Here is a 20,821-nt window from a genome sequence, read left to right as displayed (position 1 = left end):
AAGAAGGTCGACATACAAAGTGGGAATCTCTCTCTCTCTCTCTCTCTCTCTCTCTCTCTCTCTCTCTCTCTCTCTCTATATATATATATATATATATATATATATATATATATATATATATATATATATATATATGAAAAGTATTTTGGCATGGGTAAAGAACCCTCTAGTTGGAACTCATAATGGAGGTTTTTTTGACCAAATCTAACTCCATGAATTTGTTCAAAATAGTAGAATCAAGTGAAGGTTTCCTTTTTCATCACAAAAACAAAAAAACTCTGAAATGGTGTTTTTTCATGGTTGTGAGGGCATTGAGATGAAGACTCATGATGGGTGTGTCCATAGCTTTCAGAGCTGAGCCACGTAAGGCTGGGTGGTTGTGGAGCTCCACTAGAGGTTTTTCTAGCTTTGGTAAAAGTTCCTCGTCATAAAAAAAATATGTTTTTGATATAAAAATATAATTTTATGAAGATTGAAAATTTGGTATATTATAAGCCATTGATTTTTCAACATCTGCAAAATCTTGAATGCACATTGGAATAACATAATCCAAGCATTGATTTTAATTTTTATTAACCTGAACATGTAGATTACATCTAACGGGTCAGATGCGCAAAATACATCAAAAAACTTAAAATATTATATATGTTTACTAGGAATTCTTTACCCATGAGAGTAGCAAACATTAACCTGTGTGCATAAGTGAGAAAACCCGTAGGGCACCCCTATTTTGCCCACGCTCTGAGAAAAATGGCAACTTGATTTGTTCTCTACATAAGAAGGGGTCGTAATTTGGCACGAACCTTAGAAACGTGATAAAAGTTTTCCCATGGAAAGTTGGAAATAATAAAGCACTTTTGATTCATTTCTCGGTGAGAAACCGCGTCCCCAGCTCAGTGAAAATGCCTGTATGGTAAAACAAGCAAGGAATTGTTAAAATTTGGAGAGAATGAATACAAAAGGAATTGGGAAACACATGGGCTCATCAAGCCTGGTGTCCCGTGAAACATACTGGCTCTCATGTGCACCGTCCGAACCGTCGATCTTGTCAAGAGAGTACGTCTTTGTCACATTCAATCAGGGCCGCAATCATAGAACCGACGAGGCTGTCCGTGGAGAGTACCGCAAACAGCACGTTCATGTCCTGCTCCAAGTGTAGACTGGGCCAACTAGAGTCCTTGGCTTCAGCAGTATCGCTGGGCCCTACTTCAATTCATCTTAAGGAAAGAATAAGAAATTGAATCTACGGGAAAGCAAAATTTTATTCGCCTTTTTTTTACCACTTTCTAGCCGCTTGGATACTCGCCAATTACACGATATCCCTTGTTAAAAGGCCTTGTGCATTCGCACGTTTCTCAAAAATTCGCTTCTCGTTTCATGCATCGCTTCTCGCACCCTTCTACACATAACTATGCTAATTACCACTTCATCGAATGGGAACATTTTTTATTTTACAAAAGCGTACAAATCAAAGAATCTAAATTCCACATAAGAAGAAGAAAAGGCAAATTTGGGCAAGTAGACGAGTTCCTGGTTGCAAGGAACCGGGATTTCGATCCCACGAACCAAACGGGCTCTCAGGAATCAGTTACACAACGCACACGAACGAACAACGTGTACCTTCCGTTAAAGTCGACGCCGAACAATGAAATGCTTTCAACAAAACCAGAGAAAAAGAAAGGACTGGGGGGAATTCTCCAATACCATACAAATCCGAAGGAAACAGAAACCAAAGGGAAAACAATGGCTGACCGTACAATGAGAACCCTATAGACCAGGACACCTATCAAAACTGGCAGCCCCCGAAAAGAGAGAGAGCTTACGACCTTTTCTTTTTTCCCATCGCAGGCCTTCCCTTTGTGCATTCCGCCGCTTCCACACGATCCGGAGAAGGATAAACCGAACGGACAACGAATGGCGCAAACCGAGAGTTATCTGTGTGCTGTGACCAACGTCTCGATGAAACGCAGGCCGTCGAACCTTGGCGCGAAATTGTCCGCGGCCAGACTCCTCTGCGACCCAGAAGCAGAGCCGTTTCCGGCTGATACCGCCTGAAAATCGGGGGGAAACGTCAGAAACCAGCTTAATCGGGAGAAGATTCAGGATGGAGTATTAAAATCACATAAATTACTGATGAAACGGTTCCAAATAGGTCAGGAAAGCACGGGAACAGAAGAAAACTCAAATCAAAGATCAAAATTCATAAAATAGCCAAAAGTAAGAAAAGAAAAGCGGTCGTCATAGGTCAAACAGAAGAATAATACGAAAAAATCGCAATAAAAAACTAAATTAACAAAATATTCAATTAAAATCTAACGAAATTACAACAACCGGAAGAAAAATGTCCGAAGTAGGTCAGAAGAAAAGAGAAGAACTAGAAATCCAAAAGGAAACGAAAAGTACGCCCTTCTCCCAAACCGAAAAACACAAGAACGAAGAGATCCAATCTCCGGCGAGACGCTCGCTGGAAAACAAGACCAGTACAGCAGCCTACCTCATCAGACGGCTTGAGAGCGCGGATCTGACGGTCGTCTGACGACGTCAACGCCGTAGACGACGCAGCGACGGCAGAAGCAAAGAAGATGCCGGACCTCTTCATCTCTGGCGTACGCGGGATCGCCGAAAAGCGGGGAAGCAAACGGAAACGGGGATCGGCAGCAAGAGGACGGGAGAAGAAGAAAATTCCGGCGACTCCACCGGATATTGCTACCTGCTGACCTCTCGCGACGCTCTCTTCTTGCCCTTCGTATACGTCTCTCGACTCTCTACCCTCTTTCCCTTTTATATTCACTCTCACGGTCTCACCCCCCGTCTCAATTAACAAAATTTAAACACCTTTTAGATTCCGCAGCCCGCGAAGGCTATTCTTTGCCACGTGGGCCAACGTCACGCCACGGCATTCGTCACTCTGGTGTCGGTCAATTCTCAACCCCCGTGTCAATTAACAAAATTTAAACCCCTTTTAGATTCCGGATCCCGCGAAGGCTCATATTTGCCACGTGGGCCAACTTCTCGCCAAAGTCATTCGTCACTCTGGTGTGGGTCCTCGAAGAATCTCTCACATCCGCGTATCCCCCGTGGCATCCACGTGGGGCTTAGCGTCTCCACGCATATTTGGTCATAGCTGTCACTCGTTCGACCATTGGATACGTGACACGTGACGCATCGTAGACCAACGAAGAGGAATGATGTGGGGAAGGGTGCGTATGACGGGGAAGAAACGGCGACGGGACGAACCCTCGAGCAAAGCGCCTCTAATATAATTTTCTTTCATTTTAATTATACAAAATAAATATTTATTTTTTTTGTGACTAAAGAAGACCGTCACTGAAAATCGGGTGGCCCGTCTCACTGAGAGGTAAAACTTTTTTTTGTTTTTTTAGGAAGAAAGTTGGGGTTAGGCAGACCCTTACTAGTGATACAACTCATACCATTTGTTATCGAACTTGCAACGACCAACACAAGGAGACGTGAACTAACAACTCTCACCAAACAAGCTGAGCCCCAATTGGTTGCTACGAGGTAAAACCTCAACCACGACCACCCAACTTTACGTGTCCCAATTGTGATAAAGCAACAACAGCCCCAAATGCACTGGCAGGAGGATTTGATCCTGGGCCTTCAGCTTGACACAGGACTCTGCTGACAACGTGGGTCACCCGGACAATGATACATAAAAACAATATTTATGCATATAATAATAATGTCAAATTTTCATTATCAGGAAAATCTCACGATAAATGTTTTATTTTTCTTTGAAAATTCTTGAACATATAAAATACTAAACTATAAACACTTTTTTTTGATAGGCATGCTGGGGTTATAGTCAGACCCCCTCCCCACCGACCGCACTTGATGCTTATGACCAAAGCCTTGCTGCGAGGCCACCATTAGTAGGGGCAGCCACGAAGCTAGTGCTTTAGGGTAGATGAGTGGGGAAAAAAGATGATATGCTTGGCTATGGAACTCCGATAATTGGGCACTTCCTCTAACCCCTACTTACCCATAATTCCTAAGCCTATGGTTCTAAATGACAGATTTTCTAAGGGTTCCCCACAAAGCTAAGATATGCTGCCTCCCCACCAGTTACACAAGATACCATTGGGTTTTGAACTTGCAAAGTCCTAACACATGGTGACATGGACTAACAGCCCCTACCAAACAAGCTAAAGCCCCCCACCCCTTGGTGAAAGAAAAAAAAAACCTTTTTGAATTATTTTCACTATAAAATGCAATATTTTCAACATATATAGTTGATCTTTATGAATATCATGCATTTGTGTTTGGGGAATATATCAGCCCTTGAGAATGTTATGAATAAAATTGCGTTACTAACAAGAAATTATGAAATGTTACTATGTAAAAAAAAATAAAACACGAAAATCATTCTTATAAATAAAGTTCAGCCAAATCGATAATAGCTGAAATAGTATCAAGAAATCAACTCCTCCTTGGTTTAAAATCCACCAAACACGAACTTTGAAAACAATTGCCGATAAGACATAAACTAAAGTTAAAATAAAGGTGTGGTTATTTAATTGGGGAGTACACAAATATTGCTTTTTTTCCACATAAAATGCTGGGGTTGAGGAGACACCTACCTTTTTCTTTTAAAGGTAAGCTGGGGTTCCGCAAACCCTAACCAGTTATACAGCTGTATGGGTTTTGAACCTGCAACATTCAAACACAAGGTGACATGCACTAGCTGCTCTTACCAGGCAAGCGAAGCCCCCCAGCTGGTAGGCGACCCCCACAAACTGAATATTAATAAATTTAGAGAGGGGGAAGCCAATCAGTGCTCATATTTACACCACCATTGCTTGTCGTCTTTCATAGTTGAGAGACCTCATGAGTAGGGGGTGTCAATGGGTTGGGTTTACCCGAACCAAACCTGTACCAAACCCTATAGGGTCCGGGTATGGTGATAAATTAGAAGACCCGAGTTCGGACACATAGATCCAGGATAGTTTGTGAAATTTTATACCAGACCCAGGCCCCAACCCAAGTTCTGATTAAGACCCATGTTTTTTCAATGTGAAAATGATAAAAAATATTATTTTACTGAGTATGGTTCATGTGGTTTTTATGGGGATCCGGGTATGGTTTCTCTTATGGTGGGTCTGATTAGACCTGGGTTTAGACCCGATACCATACTCAAAAATCGAGGCCAGGTCTGGTTCTACCTAGGTCCGAACCAGAAGCTTGACATAGGACCCCGCTGACCATAAATATTAATTTTAATCCAGTGGTCTGGAATAGGGCTCCACTGACCAGCATGATGCCACCTCCATATCAATGTATGATCCGTTCCTTTGAAAACACCCAAAATACGTTCTTTAACAGCTTGAAAACACATGTTTTTAATCTGTTGGGGGAGTGAACCTTCGTTCTTAAAAAATGATCTGATTGCATAGGTTCCAAAAATTCTCCAAATCACCATTTGAAGGTCATTAAAATAATATTAAAAATTTAATTTTAAGCTATTTTTTACTTTTATTAAAATATAGCCGATTCAGGTCAGTATCGTATCAATTTTCATGCGATACTATCCGATATTGACAACACTGGTTTGGTCATTGCCCAATTATGTGATGGGGAGTGATCTTTTTTGCCAGCCACACATATGTAAACATATATTTGAAAAGACAAAAAAAAAAAATCCTTAAAGAGAGGAATTAGAATAACCAAACAATGTGAAAAGATAGTAGGCAAAATAAAAGTTAGTCAGAATGGTATTTGTCGAAGTGAAAGAATAAAAAACAAACAAACATGAAGCTAGAGGGCCTATTTTTTAGGAAAAATATCCACCACCAAACAGAACTCCAACATCTACGTAGCTGGAAATACAGTTCAGTTTTAAGAAAGATAGTTTAGGCAGATGCCCATTATTTTTCATTGTTAGGCTACAAAACAAAAATCTAGAAAAAGGTGCTTCTAGATGCACTTGGTTCGGCAAGCAGCATAAATTATTTGCTTCTAAATATAATGATACATGCTCTCTCTCTCTCTCTCTCTCTCTCTCTCTCTCTCTCTCTCTCTCTATATATATATATATATATATATATATATATATATATATATATATATATATATATATATATATATATGTGGGCAACTAAAATATGTTTACTGGTATGAACTAGGATTTTCATAAGTTTTTTTTATTTATTTATTTTGAAAATTTCACTGTACGGATGTGATTTAGATGCTTGGTTTTATGGAAATAGACTCTTAGATCATGAAATTACGATACATAAGTAGGATCTTTTAAGGGTTGAAAAATCAATGGCTTAAAATTTTTATAAATATTCAAGCATAAAAACTCACATTTCTTGATCGGATTATGATGATCCAACAGTCGGATTCCTAGCAAATGGACTACATTGAATGCATATGCAGAATTAGATTTGCTAAAAAATCTATAAAATTTTTATTCATACCAGCAAACATATTTGGTTGGTAAACATATTCCAGTTTCCCTATATACACACACACACTTGGGCACTAATTTCAATCTTCTACATGCCTAAAATAGGCTTAGTTTACCCTTAGCTTCAATCTTCTCCATGCCTAAAATAGGCTTAGTTTACCCTTAGCTGGGATGCAAACGGATCAAGTATGGTCGGATATTCAATCCAAGACATATTTTTTCTGGATATGAATCTTTTAAGTAAGATCCAAAGGTAATTTGGATCTATTCAATTGGATTATTTTTGGATTCAGTCATATTCATATCAACATTTTAAGTTAGATCTAGAATTGACCTGATTCAAAATCTGACTCGATAACATTTTTTTACATGTAAATATCTTGTCTTTGTTTTATTTTATTTTTTGATCCAACATTATGAACTGTATTTTAGATTCAATTCAACTTTACTACCTCAGGTTTGAATTCGGATTTGGACATACTGCTTATATTTTGGATTTGAATTGGTATCCGGCAAGATCTGGTCTGAGTCTGATCCGTTTGCACCACTACTGTCGGGTTTCACAATCAGGTCCATGTACAAGGGCCTATGGCATCTTGGTTTGGGACTTGCACTACAAGAAATCTGCATATTAGCGACAGACGCTATCTGATGCTAATCCATCGCAAATCCATCGTTGAACTGTTTAGCGACGGTTTGACGATGACTTAGCAATAGATAACATCCGTCGTAATTTCTTGGTCACTAATTAGCGACAGAACTGATTTGTTGCTACTTTCGTCGCTAATTTGTGATGAATTAGCGAATGCCATCATCCGTCGCGAGTCCATCGCTAAATACGCACTGATTTGGTTTTGCGATAGATACATATCTGTCGCTAATCCATCATGAAAATTTAATAATGAATACGTATCCGTCTCTAAATTTTGTCACCAATTTAGCGACGGATTAGCGATGGATTACATTCCGTGGCAAAACATCTGCTGATTCAGTTTTTGAGACAAATAAATATTCATCCCTAATCCATAGCTAAATTTATGATGGATATTATTCATTGCCAATTACTATCACCATTTTGCGACTGAATTTCTTCAGAAAATCCATCATTGAATATTAGCGACAGATAATATCCGTCGCTAATCCATCACAAAATTTTAAAAAAGTTAAAATAATTTTGTTTGAAATATAAATATCGAGAAAAAATTTCTCGTTATACAATTTATATAACATGTGTATAAAAAATAAATTACACATAAAAAATATATATACAAAGTAGGTGAAACAAATTTAACACAAGTTATAAGTGAAACAAATTTAACAACCCAGTATAATCCTCACCAAGTTCTAATTAGTTACAAGTGAACATATATAAAGAGTTTTGTTTGAAACAACAAGTACGTGAAACAAAATCAACACATGAAGCTACTCCTCGCCAAGATTTGGAGCCTGATCATCTTCATTGTCTCGATTTGCCCCTTCATCCATGCCTCCATCAGCACCTCTACGCTGATCATCTCCAGTATCCTACAAGAGAACTGCAATGTTAGTATTGATAAACAAAATATAATAAAATAAATTATATGCAATGCACCTAATCTAAGGCAATCAAAGTAACATGGTTGAATGACAGATAGACTAGCAATAAAGTGAAGGACATTAAGATAATTCAGAGTTTGTCAAAAAAAATTCATAGTGATAAAATCATGCTTATATGTGTTCTAAGGTTGTCAAAAAACTTTCGTAGTAAAGGACATTAGCAGAATTCAGAGGTTGTCAAAAAATTTCATAGTAATGAAATCATGCTTATATGTGTTCTAAGGTTGTCAAAAAACTTTCGTAGTGATTCAATCATGCATATATGTGTTATAAGACAATCAAAAAATTTGATAGTGATTCAATCATGCATGTGTTCTAAGGTTGTCAAGATTTTTTTATAGTGATTCAATCATACATATATGTGTTCTAAGACTGTAAAAAAAAATCATACTGATTCAATCATTTATATATTTGTTCTAAGGCTGACAAAAAAAATTCATAGTGATTCAATCATGCAGATATGTATTCTAAGGTTGTCAAAAAAATGTCATAGTAATTCAAGCATGCATATATGTTTTTTAAGGCTGTCAAATAAATTTCATAGTGATTCAATCATGCATATATGTGTTCTAAGGCTGTAAATAAAAGTTCATAGTGATTCGATCATGCATATATGTGTTCTAAGATTGTCAAAAAAAATTTATAGTGATTCAATCATGCATATATGTGTTCTAAGGTTGTCAAAAAAAATCAGTGATTCAATCATGCATATATGTGTTCTAAGGTTGTCATAAAAAATTTATAGTAATTCAATCATGCATATATGTGTTCTAAAGGTGTCAAAAATTTTTATAGTGATTCAATCATGCATATATGTGTTCTAAGGTTGTCAAATAAAATTTATAGTGATTTAATCGTACATATATGTAATCTAAGGTTGTAAAAAAAATTCATAGTGATTCAATCATGCATATACGTGTTCAAAGGTTATCATTTTTTTTATAGTGATTCAATCATGAATATATATGTTCTAATGATGTCAAAAAAAAATTTTAGTGATTCAATCATGCATATATGTGTTCTAAGGTTGTCAAAAAATTTTTATAATGATGAAATCATGCTTATATGTGTTCTAAGGTTGTCAAAAATCTTTCATAGTTATTCAATCATGTATATGTGTGTTATAAGGCAGTCAACAAATTTCATAGTGATTCAATCATGCATATATGTGTTCTAAGGTTGTAAAAAAAAAACATACTGATTCAATCATGCATATATGTGTTCTAAGGATGTCAATTTTTTTTTATAGTGATTCAATCATGCATACATGTGTTCTAATGCTATCAATAAAATTTCATAGTGATTCAATCATGCATATATGTATTCCAACATTGTAAAAAAAAATTATAGTGATTTAATCATGCATATATGTGATATAAAGGTGTCAAAAAAAGTTATAGTGATTCAATCATGTATATATGTGTTCTAAGGTTGTCAAATAAAATTTATAGTGATTCAATCATATATATATATATGTGGTATAAGGTTGTAAACAAATTTGCATAGTGATTTAATCAAGCATATGTGTGTTCTAAGGTTATCAAATTTTTTTTATAGTGATTCAATCATGCATATATATATATATATATATATATATATATATATATATATATATATATATATATATATATATATATATATGTGTGTGTGTGTGTGTTCTAATGCTGTCAATTTTTTTTTGTAGTGATTCAATCATGCATATATGTGTTCTAAGGTTGTCAAAAAAAATTTATAGTGACGAAATCATGCTTATATGTGTTATAAGGTTGTCAAAAAACTTTCATAGTGATTCAATCATGCATATATGTGTTATAAGGCAGTCAAAAAATTTCATAGTGATTCGATTATGCATATATGTGTTCTAAGGTTGTCAAAAAAAATTTATATTGATTCCATCATTTATATATGTGTTCTAAGGCTGTCAAAAAAATTCATAGTGATTCAATCATGCATATATGTGTTCTAAGGCTGTCAAATTTTTTTTATAGTGATTCAATCATGCATATACATATGTTATAATGCTATCAATAAAATTTCATAATGATTCAATCATGCATACATGTGTTCTACTGCTATCAATAAAATTTCATAGTGATTCAATCATGCATATATGTATTCCAACATTGTCAAAAAAAAATTAAAATGATTCAATCATGCATAGATGTGTTCTATGGCTGTCAAATAAATTTAATAGTGATTCAATAATGCATATATGTGTTGAGGTTCTGACTTGATAGGCATATACGTATTGAAATCTAACGACATAAAACTAATGACATGAAACTTTAGATATGTATTGAAATAAATGTTATACGTACCTGACGGGCACCAGAGCTCATGTTGAAGGCAGACAACCCCTATCCCCAAAAAAGTTGCACAACTCATTATGGATAAGGATGACAATGACTTCATGTAAAAAGTCACGTATTATGTCCTGCAGAAGCTGGCGGACACCATCCTAAGAAATAGAAGGGTCAATCAGATGCTGAGAGTTGATGTTGGAGGGAGAACTGTGAGAGCCCTGGCTAGAGGAGGCAACGACTATTGTGATGTTCAAATTACTCCCAAACCCGAACACACAACCTTTTTTGGGTTCACCGGTTGCAGTCACCTATGTTGCAGGATCAAAACTCAGATGCTGAGTGAAGTCATCGCCATATTGCTCTACCATCCGCTGCTCGTATCACTCCTACAAAGTAATGATTACAGTATGAATGAATAATTATGAATTATAATGTTTATGATAATGTAATTCATGGTAACTTGTATATTATAATGTTTATTAATATAATAAATACATACTATTGTCGCTCTCGCCTTCTCTGATATGAACTCTCCCGTGCTCTAACGTTTATGTGTTTCAACAAGCATGTCCTTGTAAGGCACATGGCCTCCTTTTTGGCTTCCTGCAAGGTTAAATGATAAAAAAATCAATTAGAAAGTATGCAAAAATACTTATAAATTTGACAATATATATATATATATATATATATATATATATATATATATATATATATTTATGAGTTACCATTTTCTTCTGGTGGCTCCCAAAAGTCCTAAAACCACCTGTGTGTAGATGAGCATCGGGCATCTTCGCTCGGTTCTGTGTAGCCTTTGCTGAGCGATTTAAAATTCATGGCTCGCCACTTGTTTGACTTTCATACTTCCTTATCACTTGTTTGACTTTCATATTCTTCTTCTTCCTCCTCCTCCTCTTCGTCTTCTTCTTCGTTGGGCGGTCATCCACTTGGTATATCATTTGGATCATATTCTTCCATATGTATATCATTGGACAATAGAGATGTGACATGCAGACCATGTGTGACATCGTGAGTATAAGAGAAGTCATACATATCATCTGATTGATAGTAATCACCCTCTTCAATAATCTTGTCTTATTGTAACTGATCATACTCGAGGTATAATTTAGACTCCACCTTGCAAACCGCCCACTATTCATTTCTATTTGACTTCCTCGTATTCAGCTATGAAATATAGTAAACTTGTTGAGCTTGTGATGCTAATATGAATGATTCATATATTTCAAACCTTGATTTATGATTCACTTCCACAATGTCTGAGGCTTCGTCGACTCTTGTTGTTGTGGGATCAAACCAATGACACTTGAATAAAGTTACTGTATTATTTATACCTAAGTAAGTCCACTCCATTATTTCTTCAATAACACTGTAGTAGTCAAGTTCATTTTTACTGTAACTGCTATCCTTGACACACACGCCACTATTCATCGTTGACTTGTTTGCATTATAGTCTTTTGTATGGAATCGATAATCATTTACGATGTACCCGTTGTAACATTGCACAACTTTGATCGGACTATTTTGTAAATCACATATTTCTTGGTCATTAACATCACCATGACAGACCTATAAGCATAAACAATGACTACAAATATGACCAATTAAGTAACATATTGTTATTTACACAGAAAGAATGCATGTCATCGTCAATACCAACTCTTTCAACTATGCCCCAAACTTATTTTCATGTTCTTTTTGTACTTCCGAATCAGTGAGATGTGAAAGTTCTCTTCGCAACTCTAGATCAAATTGTCTGCACTTAAGAAATAATTATATTACCGAACCATGTATGTACGTTGAGAACTTAGTGTAACATATTATGTATACTTACTCGATGTAGGGGTTGATCTCTAAGCAATTAAAAATGATATAGATTTGTGTTGCGTCTTGCTCTCGATCTTTCAAGAGTCTTGACCGACAACTGCTAAAGGCATGCCTAAGTGGTTTAAATATCGATAGTTTGTCAGCCACAGTAACTTGTTCTTTATCATCATTACGAGGTGGGCAAGTGTAATGTGTTGGAATGTGAGGTTCAAAGTACATAAATGAGAAATTTAAAATCTCTTCTAAAGTGTGCGCCTCACAAATTGAACCTCCACTCTTGCTTTATTCCAAACATTTTTTTTGAGGTCAAACATGCATCTGTCAATAATATACATCTCGTAATACAATAAATTCATAATAGCATTAGAGAGGAAAATATAAATAAAAATATACCTTTCAAATGGGTACATCCACCAATATTGCATAGGACCACCAATCCTAAGTTCATATGGCAAGTGTATAATCACATGTAACATAACGTCAAAAAATGTTGGCAGAAATATCTTCTCTAGCTGACAAATAGTAGTAACGACAGAATCCTCAAGATTCTTTACCTCAATTACTATAACTTTTGATGCACACAATATTCTAAAAAATTGACTCAACTCGGATAATACCCCCCATATAGGTTTGTCTAACATATCATGAAATGCTAGAGGAATCAACCGTTGCATGATGACATGACAATCATGGCTCTTCAACCCATATAATTATCCCTTGTCTATCTTTACACCCTGAGCAATGTTAGAGACATATCCATCTGGAAATCTCAACTGTTTCAACCACTAACATACATGTTTTACTTGATTTGGTCCAAGAACGTATGTTGCCTTTGGTTTCAGTACTTTGCCATTGTACTCTTGGAGTTTCAATTCTAGTCTTTTACATATTACTTTTAAATCCATACGGGCATTCGGATTATCTTTCATTTTTCCTTTGACATTCATTATCATATTAAACACATTATCAAACACATTTTTTCTTCATATGCATCACATCCAAATTATGTCATATTAATAAGGTCGACCAATATGGTAGTTCCCAAAATATAGATATCTTTGTCCAATTATGATCCTTCTCAAATCCAATGAAGGGCATTACACTACGGGCATCTATCAGTCCATATAAAAAGTATCACAATCGTCTTAAAATCTCTATGCCAGGTAACCGTGTAGGTGGACCTTCTATTTCAGTTGTGCCTGCTCGGAACGCATTCCTTTGTCGTCGAAACGGATGGTCGCTGGGTAGAAATCAATGGTGACAATCAAACCAATACATCTTCCTTCCATGCGTCAATCTAAAAGATTTTGTACCATCCATGCAGTATGGACATGCCAACCTCTCATGTGTGCTCCAACTAGATAACATACCATATGCAGAGAAGTCACTAATTGTCCATAGAACAACAACCTTCATCTTAAAGTTTTATTTTTTTTGGCATCGTACGTGAGAACACTGTCATCCCATAGTATTTTCAGTTCATCAATCAATGACCTCAAATATACATCAAGATTTTGGCTTGAAGACGTCAGATCAGGGATCAATAGAGACAAAAAGATTTTGATGCTTTATATACAAGCTTGGAGGAAGGTTTTATGGGGTGACAAATATCGACCAACACGAGTATGAGGTTGATCTACCCTTAAATAGATTAAATCCATCTTTACATAAACCGAGTCTAACATTTCTTACTTTCATTGCGAAGGTCTGATGAATACAATCAAAGTGCTTCCAAGCTTCCACGTCAATATGATGCGTGATCTTGTCTTCATCATGTCGAACTTTATCTACATGTCATTTCATGTGTTTAGCTGTCCTCGAAGACATATATAGTCATTGCAATCTAGGGGTGAGAGAAAAGTAGCAGAGCGACTTGTATAACACTTCTTTTGACCTCGTGCTATCATTGTCTCTTGTCTTTGGCTTGAACCGAGGATGCCCACATGACGGGCATGATCTGTTATTTTCTTGAACTTTGAAATACAACATGCAGTGATTTGGACAAGCATCTATCTTTTGATACCCCATACCTAGAGCGTTGACCATTACCTTCACATGGTAGAAATTTATGATAATTTCTCATCTTTGGGCAACATACTCTACATAATAGAGCACAGACGGTCAAAACATGATTAACTCAAATTAAACTCGAACTTCAAATTTAGTAGTTGAAGAACTGCAGATAAGATAGTGTGACTCTCGCAACCATTCCAAAGTGGCTTATCAACATCTCTAAGTAAATCATAAATTCTACTAGTTGCATCGTTTGGTGCTTCTTCCTCTACCCCAATTGGTACATCACTAGGACCCATAGCAGAACCTAGTTCTGGTCCTGCGACATCAAATATCAAATCCACATATGGATTATTGTGCACTACATCCACCCGTGCATCAAAATTGTTCCAAAATTCTTCACCATGAAGCGTCTAATTTTGATAACCACTGACAAAACCCTTTCTGTATAGGTGATGTCTAACGCCATGAGGTTCTACAAATCGATTGTTCTTACACATCGTGTAGGGAAACCTAATCCGACCGGTGGGATCCACTGTACTGACACTTGCGGTTGCAACTTCAATAAAAATGTCAACACCATCCATATATTCAAGTGAGACCTCATTATCAATTATCCTATAGTATATTCAGTCACAATTTCCAACCATTTTGTCCTATGATGTTACGAATATTATCTTAACCAATTAAAGGAGAATCCTAATAATGCTATGATGGAGAAAATATCTAATTTATCATGCATTGATGGTGGATGTAATGATTTGATATATATATATCACACACACACACACACACACACACACACACACACATATATATATATATATATATATATGATGTCAGTTACCTCCAAGAAAACTACTGTCAAGCAAAAGTAGTTTTCCACACATTCAGATGAAATTACAAAGTATGTTCAATTTTTCTAAGTTAATGGGAATAAAATGACTGATTTCTTCTTGTTGGTTTGCTATAATTTGCATATTGTACGTCATAAGTCTTTATTTTGCTTATTGCTTATGTTGAGTTGGCTAACACTTTGTTATGGTTTACAAATCTGTTAGAAATTTTAGGTTAGTGATTGTTGGTGAGCAATTTTTTTGTTTCAGTTAATGCGTAAATTTTCTTTCCCTTCTACCACAAACATGCTTAACATAAAATGCAATTTCATGAACTATTATGCATGCATTGATAATTCAATATTTTTGTGTGTAACACCATCACATCATATTTACACACATCACAAAGATATTTAGAAAGATGAAATCACATTTACAAACATGATACATTCACTTTAAGCATATTTTCATGATACAATTTCACATGGAATGCATAATCAAATGGAAAATAACTTCATACAAGTATGAATAGTCATGTCAAACATTGCAATACATTCAATCATTCATATCACAATAATGTCAAACATGTACCAACAACAAACACACTTCAATATCCTGCTAACTACAACCATGACTAGCACGGTCTCCGAACTACAAAAATAAGAGCACTTATATTCTCATACATTCAAATTATGCTCAACATGATCTTCAAACTCCAGCAAAACAATTCTAGATATCCACAACTAAGTGAGTGTGTGAGTATGAAAGTGTTTCATCCAAGAAAGTAAATAACATGTGATGTGCTTACATCACTTACTCACCACGGGTATTTACTCGATTTACATACTTTTGCATTTGCATTTTTCTTGTTTCTTTTCGCATGACATTTTAAGCCGCATGCGATGCTTAGCATTAAGCATTGTACATTTTGCTCTACTACATACCTGCAATGCACATTACTCTTGTCGGCCAAAGATAAAGACATAGAGAGCAGCAGAAGAAAACAGGTTGTCAGACAAAGACAAAGACACAGGCAGGGGGCTTCGCCCTGCCCTGCCTGACGAAAGGGGAACTAGACAGGGGTAGAGCCCCTCCCCCTGTCGGCAGAAGAACCACTCAGGTAGAGGCTTCGCCGTCCCTGCCCGTTGAGAAAAGACAGCAACAGGGAGGCAAAACCCCTATCAGCCGGAGAAACAAAGTGGGCAGGGAGTGGAGGGGCTCCTCCCCCTGCCGACTGAAAGAACCAAGGATAGGGGGCTCCGCCCCCTGCCAACCAAATGAAAACAAAGACGAGGGCTCAACCCTCCGCCGAGAAGCAACAGCGGCAGGGGGCGGAGTCCCCCTGCTAGCCAAAAGAGAACCGACCGAACGAAAATAAAGGCAGGAAGACGGAGCCCCCTACCGGTCGAGCAAACACAAAGGCAGGGGGCGGATCCCCCTGTCGATCGAGCGAAAACAAGGGCAGGGGGGCGGATCCCCCTGCCGATCGAGCGAAAACAAGGGCAGGGGGCGGATCCCCCTGTCGATCAAGTGAAAACAAGGGCAGGGGGTGGAGCCCCCTACCAAAAAGGACCAGTGGCAAGGGGGCGCACTATAAGAAAAACGTTAATTAGTGATGAAAATTTATGATGGATTATTTATATCACAAATTTATGATGGATTATCTAGAAAAAACTAGTCATCTCTAAAATTGAAATTAGTTATGGAATTAGCGACGAAAAAATTCTGTCTCAAAATCCATCGCTAATTAGCGGCAGATTCACGACAGAAAAAAATTCTCTCAAAATTTGTCGCTACTTAGCAACAAAAAAATTTTGTCGCTAAGTCGTTGCTAATTTATAGTCGAAATTTCATATTGATTGCCATGTTGTCAATTCGTGTGCGACAACGTTCTACCAATCAGAGCGCGTCGTGCACCTCAAACCTATATAAGTACATCACTTGTTCCTCTGTTCTATGTGTTTCTCTGGAATTGAGCAAGTTTCTAACATTGGCATCATCTTTTTTTCTGCAGAAAAGGATCAAAATTGGGGGCTTCAATGAAATGCCATGGTTGCCAAGGTAGTGGAATGAAGGTCATCGTCCATTAATTGGGGTTTTCCATGATCTAGCAAATGCAGCACACCTACAATGAGTGTAAAGGGACCAACGAGATGATCAACGACAAGGATCGGTGCTCGTAGTGCAGGGGAGAGAAGGTGGTCCAGGAAAAGAAGGTGCTTGAGGTTATCATCAAGAAGGGTATGCAAAATGGCCAGGTCACTTTCTCGCGTGAGGCAAATGAAGAAGTTTAATCATCTTCTTCTTCATCTTCATGGTTGTTCTCATTGATTTTGTCTGAAACTTTACTGATTTGATGCTTCTATGATCACAACTGGACACGATGAGGGGCAACATAGTGTTCATTCTGCAACCAAAGGAGCATTCGAGGTTTAAGAGGAAGGGGGGCGACCTCTTTGTGGAGCACACACTTTCTCTAACAGAAGCACTTTGTGGTTTGATGACAATGTGCAAGGAATTTTTTTACTAAAATGGAGACGATCGAATTCGAGATTTTACTGAAACAGAGAAAGAAAAGAGCAAGGACTTTTTTTTTAATTTTGTGACGGATTAGCGATGGATAATATTCGTTGCTAATATTCATCTCCAATTTAGCAATAGATTAGGGACAAATATTTATCTATCGCAAAACTAAATTTAGTGACGGAGTCACGATGAATCATGTTTGTCGCTAATCCATCGCAAATTAGCATCAAAAGTAACGACGGATCAGTTCTGTCGCTAATTAGTGACCAAGAATATGCGATGGACATTGTCCATCGCTAAGCCATCGCTAAACACATTTAGCGACGGATTAGCGATGAATAGCATCCATCTCTAACCTGCATTTTTCTTATAGTGGCGGGGCCCCTTGCCGACAGGTTGAAAAGAGGGACAAGGGGGAGGTGCATATTGAATTTGAGATAGAGAGGGAGCTTACCTGAGGAGGAGGATGACAGTGATAACTCCAGCGTCATAAAAAAAACACAGAAGGAGAAGAAGGCAATGAACGAAATGTCAGGGCATTGTCGGAGAACCCAGAAAGGGTGTGAGGGTACGAGAGGCAGTGAGCAGATGAGCTCACTGGCGTAGTCACTGGTGGACTTCGGCCGAGTTGCCGAAGTGGGAGGAACAGGCAGTGGGTCATCGGCGGGGTCGCTGAGGGAAAAAAGGGAGATGGTGGCGATCGAAGAGGGGGGTGGTCGGTGGTCGTTAGTGGCAGTAGGAAAGAAGGAGATGGTGGTGGTATTCAAAGGGGTGGTTGGCGGCTTCGGTCGTCGACGTCTGCTCGAAGGATGGGAGGCGACAGAGGAAGAACGGGCGAGGGAGGAGAAAGGGGGGTGGATCGACGAGAGAGGGGAGAGATAGAGAGAGAACAAGGGAGGAGAGAATTTTGTGTCCTAGATGGGCCATTTTACATCGAAAAGTAGTGACGGCTTAGCAACAGAAAAATTCTGTCTTAAAATTCATCGCTAATTAGCGACAAAAAAAATTTGTCGTTCATCCGTCACGAAGTTGTGACGGAGTTTGAGACAGAATGTTTCTGTCACTAATCCATCATTAATTAGCGACAGATTTTGAGACATAATTTTTTCGTCGCTAATTTTGCAACTAATTCCAATTTTATGGACGACTAGTTTTCTCTAGTTAATTCGTCGAAAATTTGTGATAGATTATTTTCGTCACAAATTTGTGATGAATAATTTCTGTCATAAATTTCTGTCGTTAATTAACATTTTTCTTTTAGTGTTGATCGATCCAAATCAGACACGTACACAAGGATGTGAACAACTTAGATTCAGGTTAGATGTAACCAAATCCAGATCCGACTAATTGGATATTGGCTAATGGGAGTTAGATTTGAATGAAAAAAGGTAATACATAATCCATTTAAATACATGTAAGTAATCAAATTTAGATATCCATCAGAATTGGATATCCCTCGATTCAGTTAAGAAATATTATAACCGAATTCAAATTGGATTAAGTTATTCTTTACAAATCACCAAAGTATCAACTCAGATTTGTTCAGGCTGAAGCTTGTGTGAGTTAAACCCCTTGCTTTTAGTACTTAATAGTGTTACTTAGAGATGCCAATGAAATGGATTTTATCCAATATCTAACTGAATTCAATTCCGTTTAGTTGAATTTGGTAAGCCAAAATCATATCCAATTATAATCAGATTCAGATATGGTTTTGAACTTTTTCTACTGAATCTGACAAATATCTGAATTTGACATATATTCGAATCCATTTATATGTAGAAAAGCAGATATGATATGAGCTTTTTACCATCCTATTTCGAATTCATTTAGCCAACATCCAATTAGTTGAATATGATATTGGCCACATCCTATCCAAATTCGAACAGTTTGCATCCCTAGTTTTACCTCGTAGAGAAAATCAAAACTACCTATCAATGTTGTTAAAATTGGTCAACTAGGTGAATCGGTTTCTTAAAAAAATAAATAAATCGAATCAAATCAAGCTGAATCGATCAACTTTTTACCATCAGATAACATGCACCCCAAAAACAATTAAAAATTTTAAAAAATAAAAAAATTTGCCCTCTTAAAAAGCACTAAAAAAATGAATTGAATCGACCTTGAATCTGCCTCTTTTGAATAGTCTTTGGGCTGATTAGATCCGAATCGTCCAATTCAGACCCAATCGTCCAATTCAGACCGATTTTAACAAAATTGATGACTATCAAGGGGTCTAAGTAAAGCTCGTGCAAGATAGGCCTCTTGCTTTTTTGTACTGACATAGGATGGGTTTTATCCTACATTCAATCTTAGCCGTCCGATAAATGGCTAAAATTAGTTCAAATTCTCACCCGGATGTAGACTGATCCAAGCCTTTCATTCAAATGCTTCAGCTGGACTGCTAGGATCTACATAGGATGGAACCCATCCTATGTCATAGGATGGTATCCTTTTTTTTGTTTATATGTAGGGCTGTCAAAGGGTTAGGTTTGTTTCATGCACCCGAACCCACCTGATCCAACATAACTGCACATGGCTAGGTAAAAAACAGCCACAGGGAGCAGATTCAGTGATCGACAGAGTACCCTCCAAAACATACTAGTCCCAATCACTGACAGTCATACACCAGACCTGCTCTCTAAATGATGTAAGTCAGGTTTGGGATTCTTTTTTTTTGGACCAACACACCCCAACATGAATGCTTGTTAGTTGGGGGTGTTTGGGTGCACCCTGATGGGTCCGACCCGCAGATAGCTCTACTTTCAGAATTTCAAACGTTTGTCTATTCGACCCAACACTTGATCTGCATCTTAATTAACAGAGACAATAAGGGATGTGCATAGTTTAACTAGGAGAGACAATAAGGGTTGTGTAAACATTTTCTTGCACTAAGTTTTAAGAATCAATAGCTCAAATTGCACCAAAACTTGATGAAATAAAAGTTAATGGCTCATGTTACACTAAAACTTGATGAAAAAAAAAATCTTGTTAAATATGACTAGTAATGATAAATACAATTACATGTTTGGGTTAAACATGAAGCGCATGCTATATATATATATATATATATATATATATATATATATATATATATATATATATATATATATATATATATATATATATATATATATATATATATATATATATATATATTAGAAGAATTTGCGTTTAGGGCACGACTACACTCCGTAACTCATAGAGCATGTTGTCTTGACCAAATCTGACCCCATAGATGTGTTCAAAATGGTCATTAGTTGTACATGACCCGCTTC

The 20,821-nt window shown here is 37.0% G+C and overlaps 1 protein-coding gene and 1 long non-coding RNA gene across 2 annotated transcripts; both read right to left on the bottom strand.

Moving 5' to 3' along the window:
• Positions 1-548: 548 nt before the first annotated feature.
• On the bottom strand, positions 549-1,274 carry LOC149840102 (uncharacterized). Its single transcript, XR_016431386.1, has 2 exons — positions 1,013-1,274; positions 549-906 (listed from the first exon to the last, which is right to left on the bottom strand). It is a non-coding gene; the product is annotated as an uncharacterized LOC149840102 (long non-coding RNA).
• A 314-nt stretch (positions 1,275-1,588) lies between these two features.
• On the bottom strand, positions 1,589-2,752 carry LOC149840101 (uncharacterized). Its single transcript, XM_090003034.1, has 2 exons — positions 2,495-2,752; positions 1,589-2,051 (listed from the first exon to the last, which is right to left on the bottom strand). The coding sequence occupies exons 1-2, from the start codon at positions 2,597-2,599 to the stop codon at positions 1,932-1,934; spliced, it is 225 nt and encodes a 74-aa protein (XP_089859160.1). The 5' UTR covers positions 2,600-2,752; the 3' UTR covers positions 1,589-1,931.
• Positions 2,753-20,821: the final 18,069 nt, after the last annotated feature.

This window comes from Nuphar pumila, chromosome 4 (assembly GCF_984573655.1).
Source record: "Nuphar pumila chromosome 4, dmNupPumi1.hap1.1, whole genome shotgun sequence".
Classification (NCBI taxonomy): domain Eukaryota; kingdom Viridiplantae; phylum Streptophyta; class Magnoliopsida; order Nymphaeales; family Nymphaeaceae; genus Nuphar; species Nuphar pumila.
This window is presented reverse-complemented; position numbering and strand designations above follow the sequence as displayed.

Coding starts and splice junctions, on each gene's coding strand:
- LOC149840101 (XM_090003034.1), bottom strand. CDS start 2,599: ATGAAGAGGTCCGGCATCTTCTTTGCTTCTGCCGTCGCTGCGTCGTCT. Junction 2,052..2,494: donor CTCTCAAGCCGTCTGATGAG/GTAGGCTGCTGT, acceptor CCCGATTTTCAG/GCGGTATCAGCCGGAAACGG.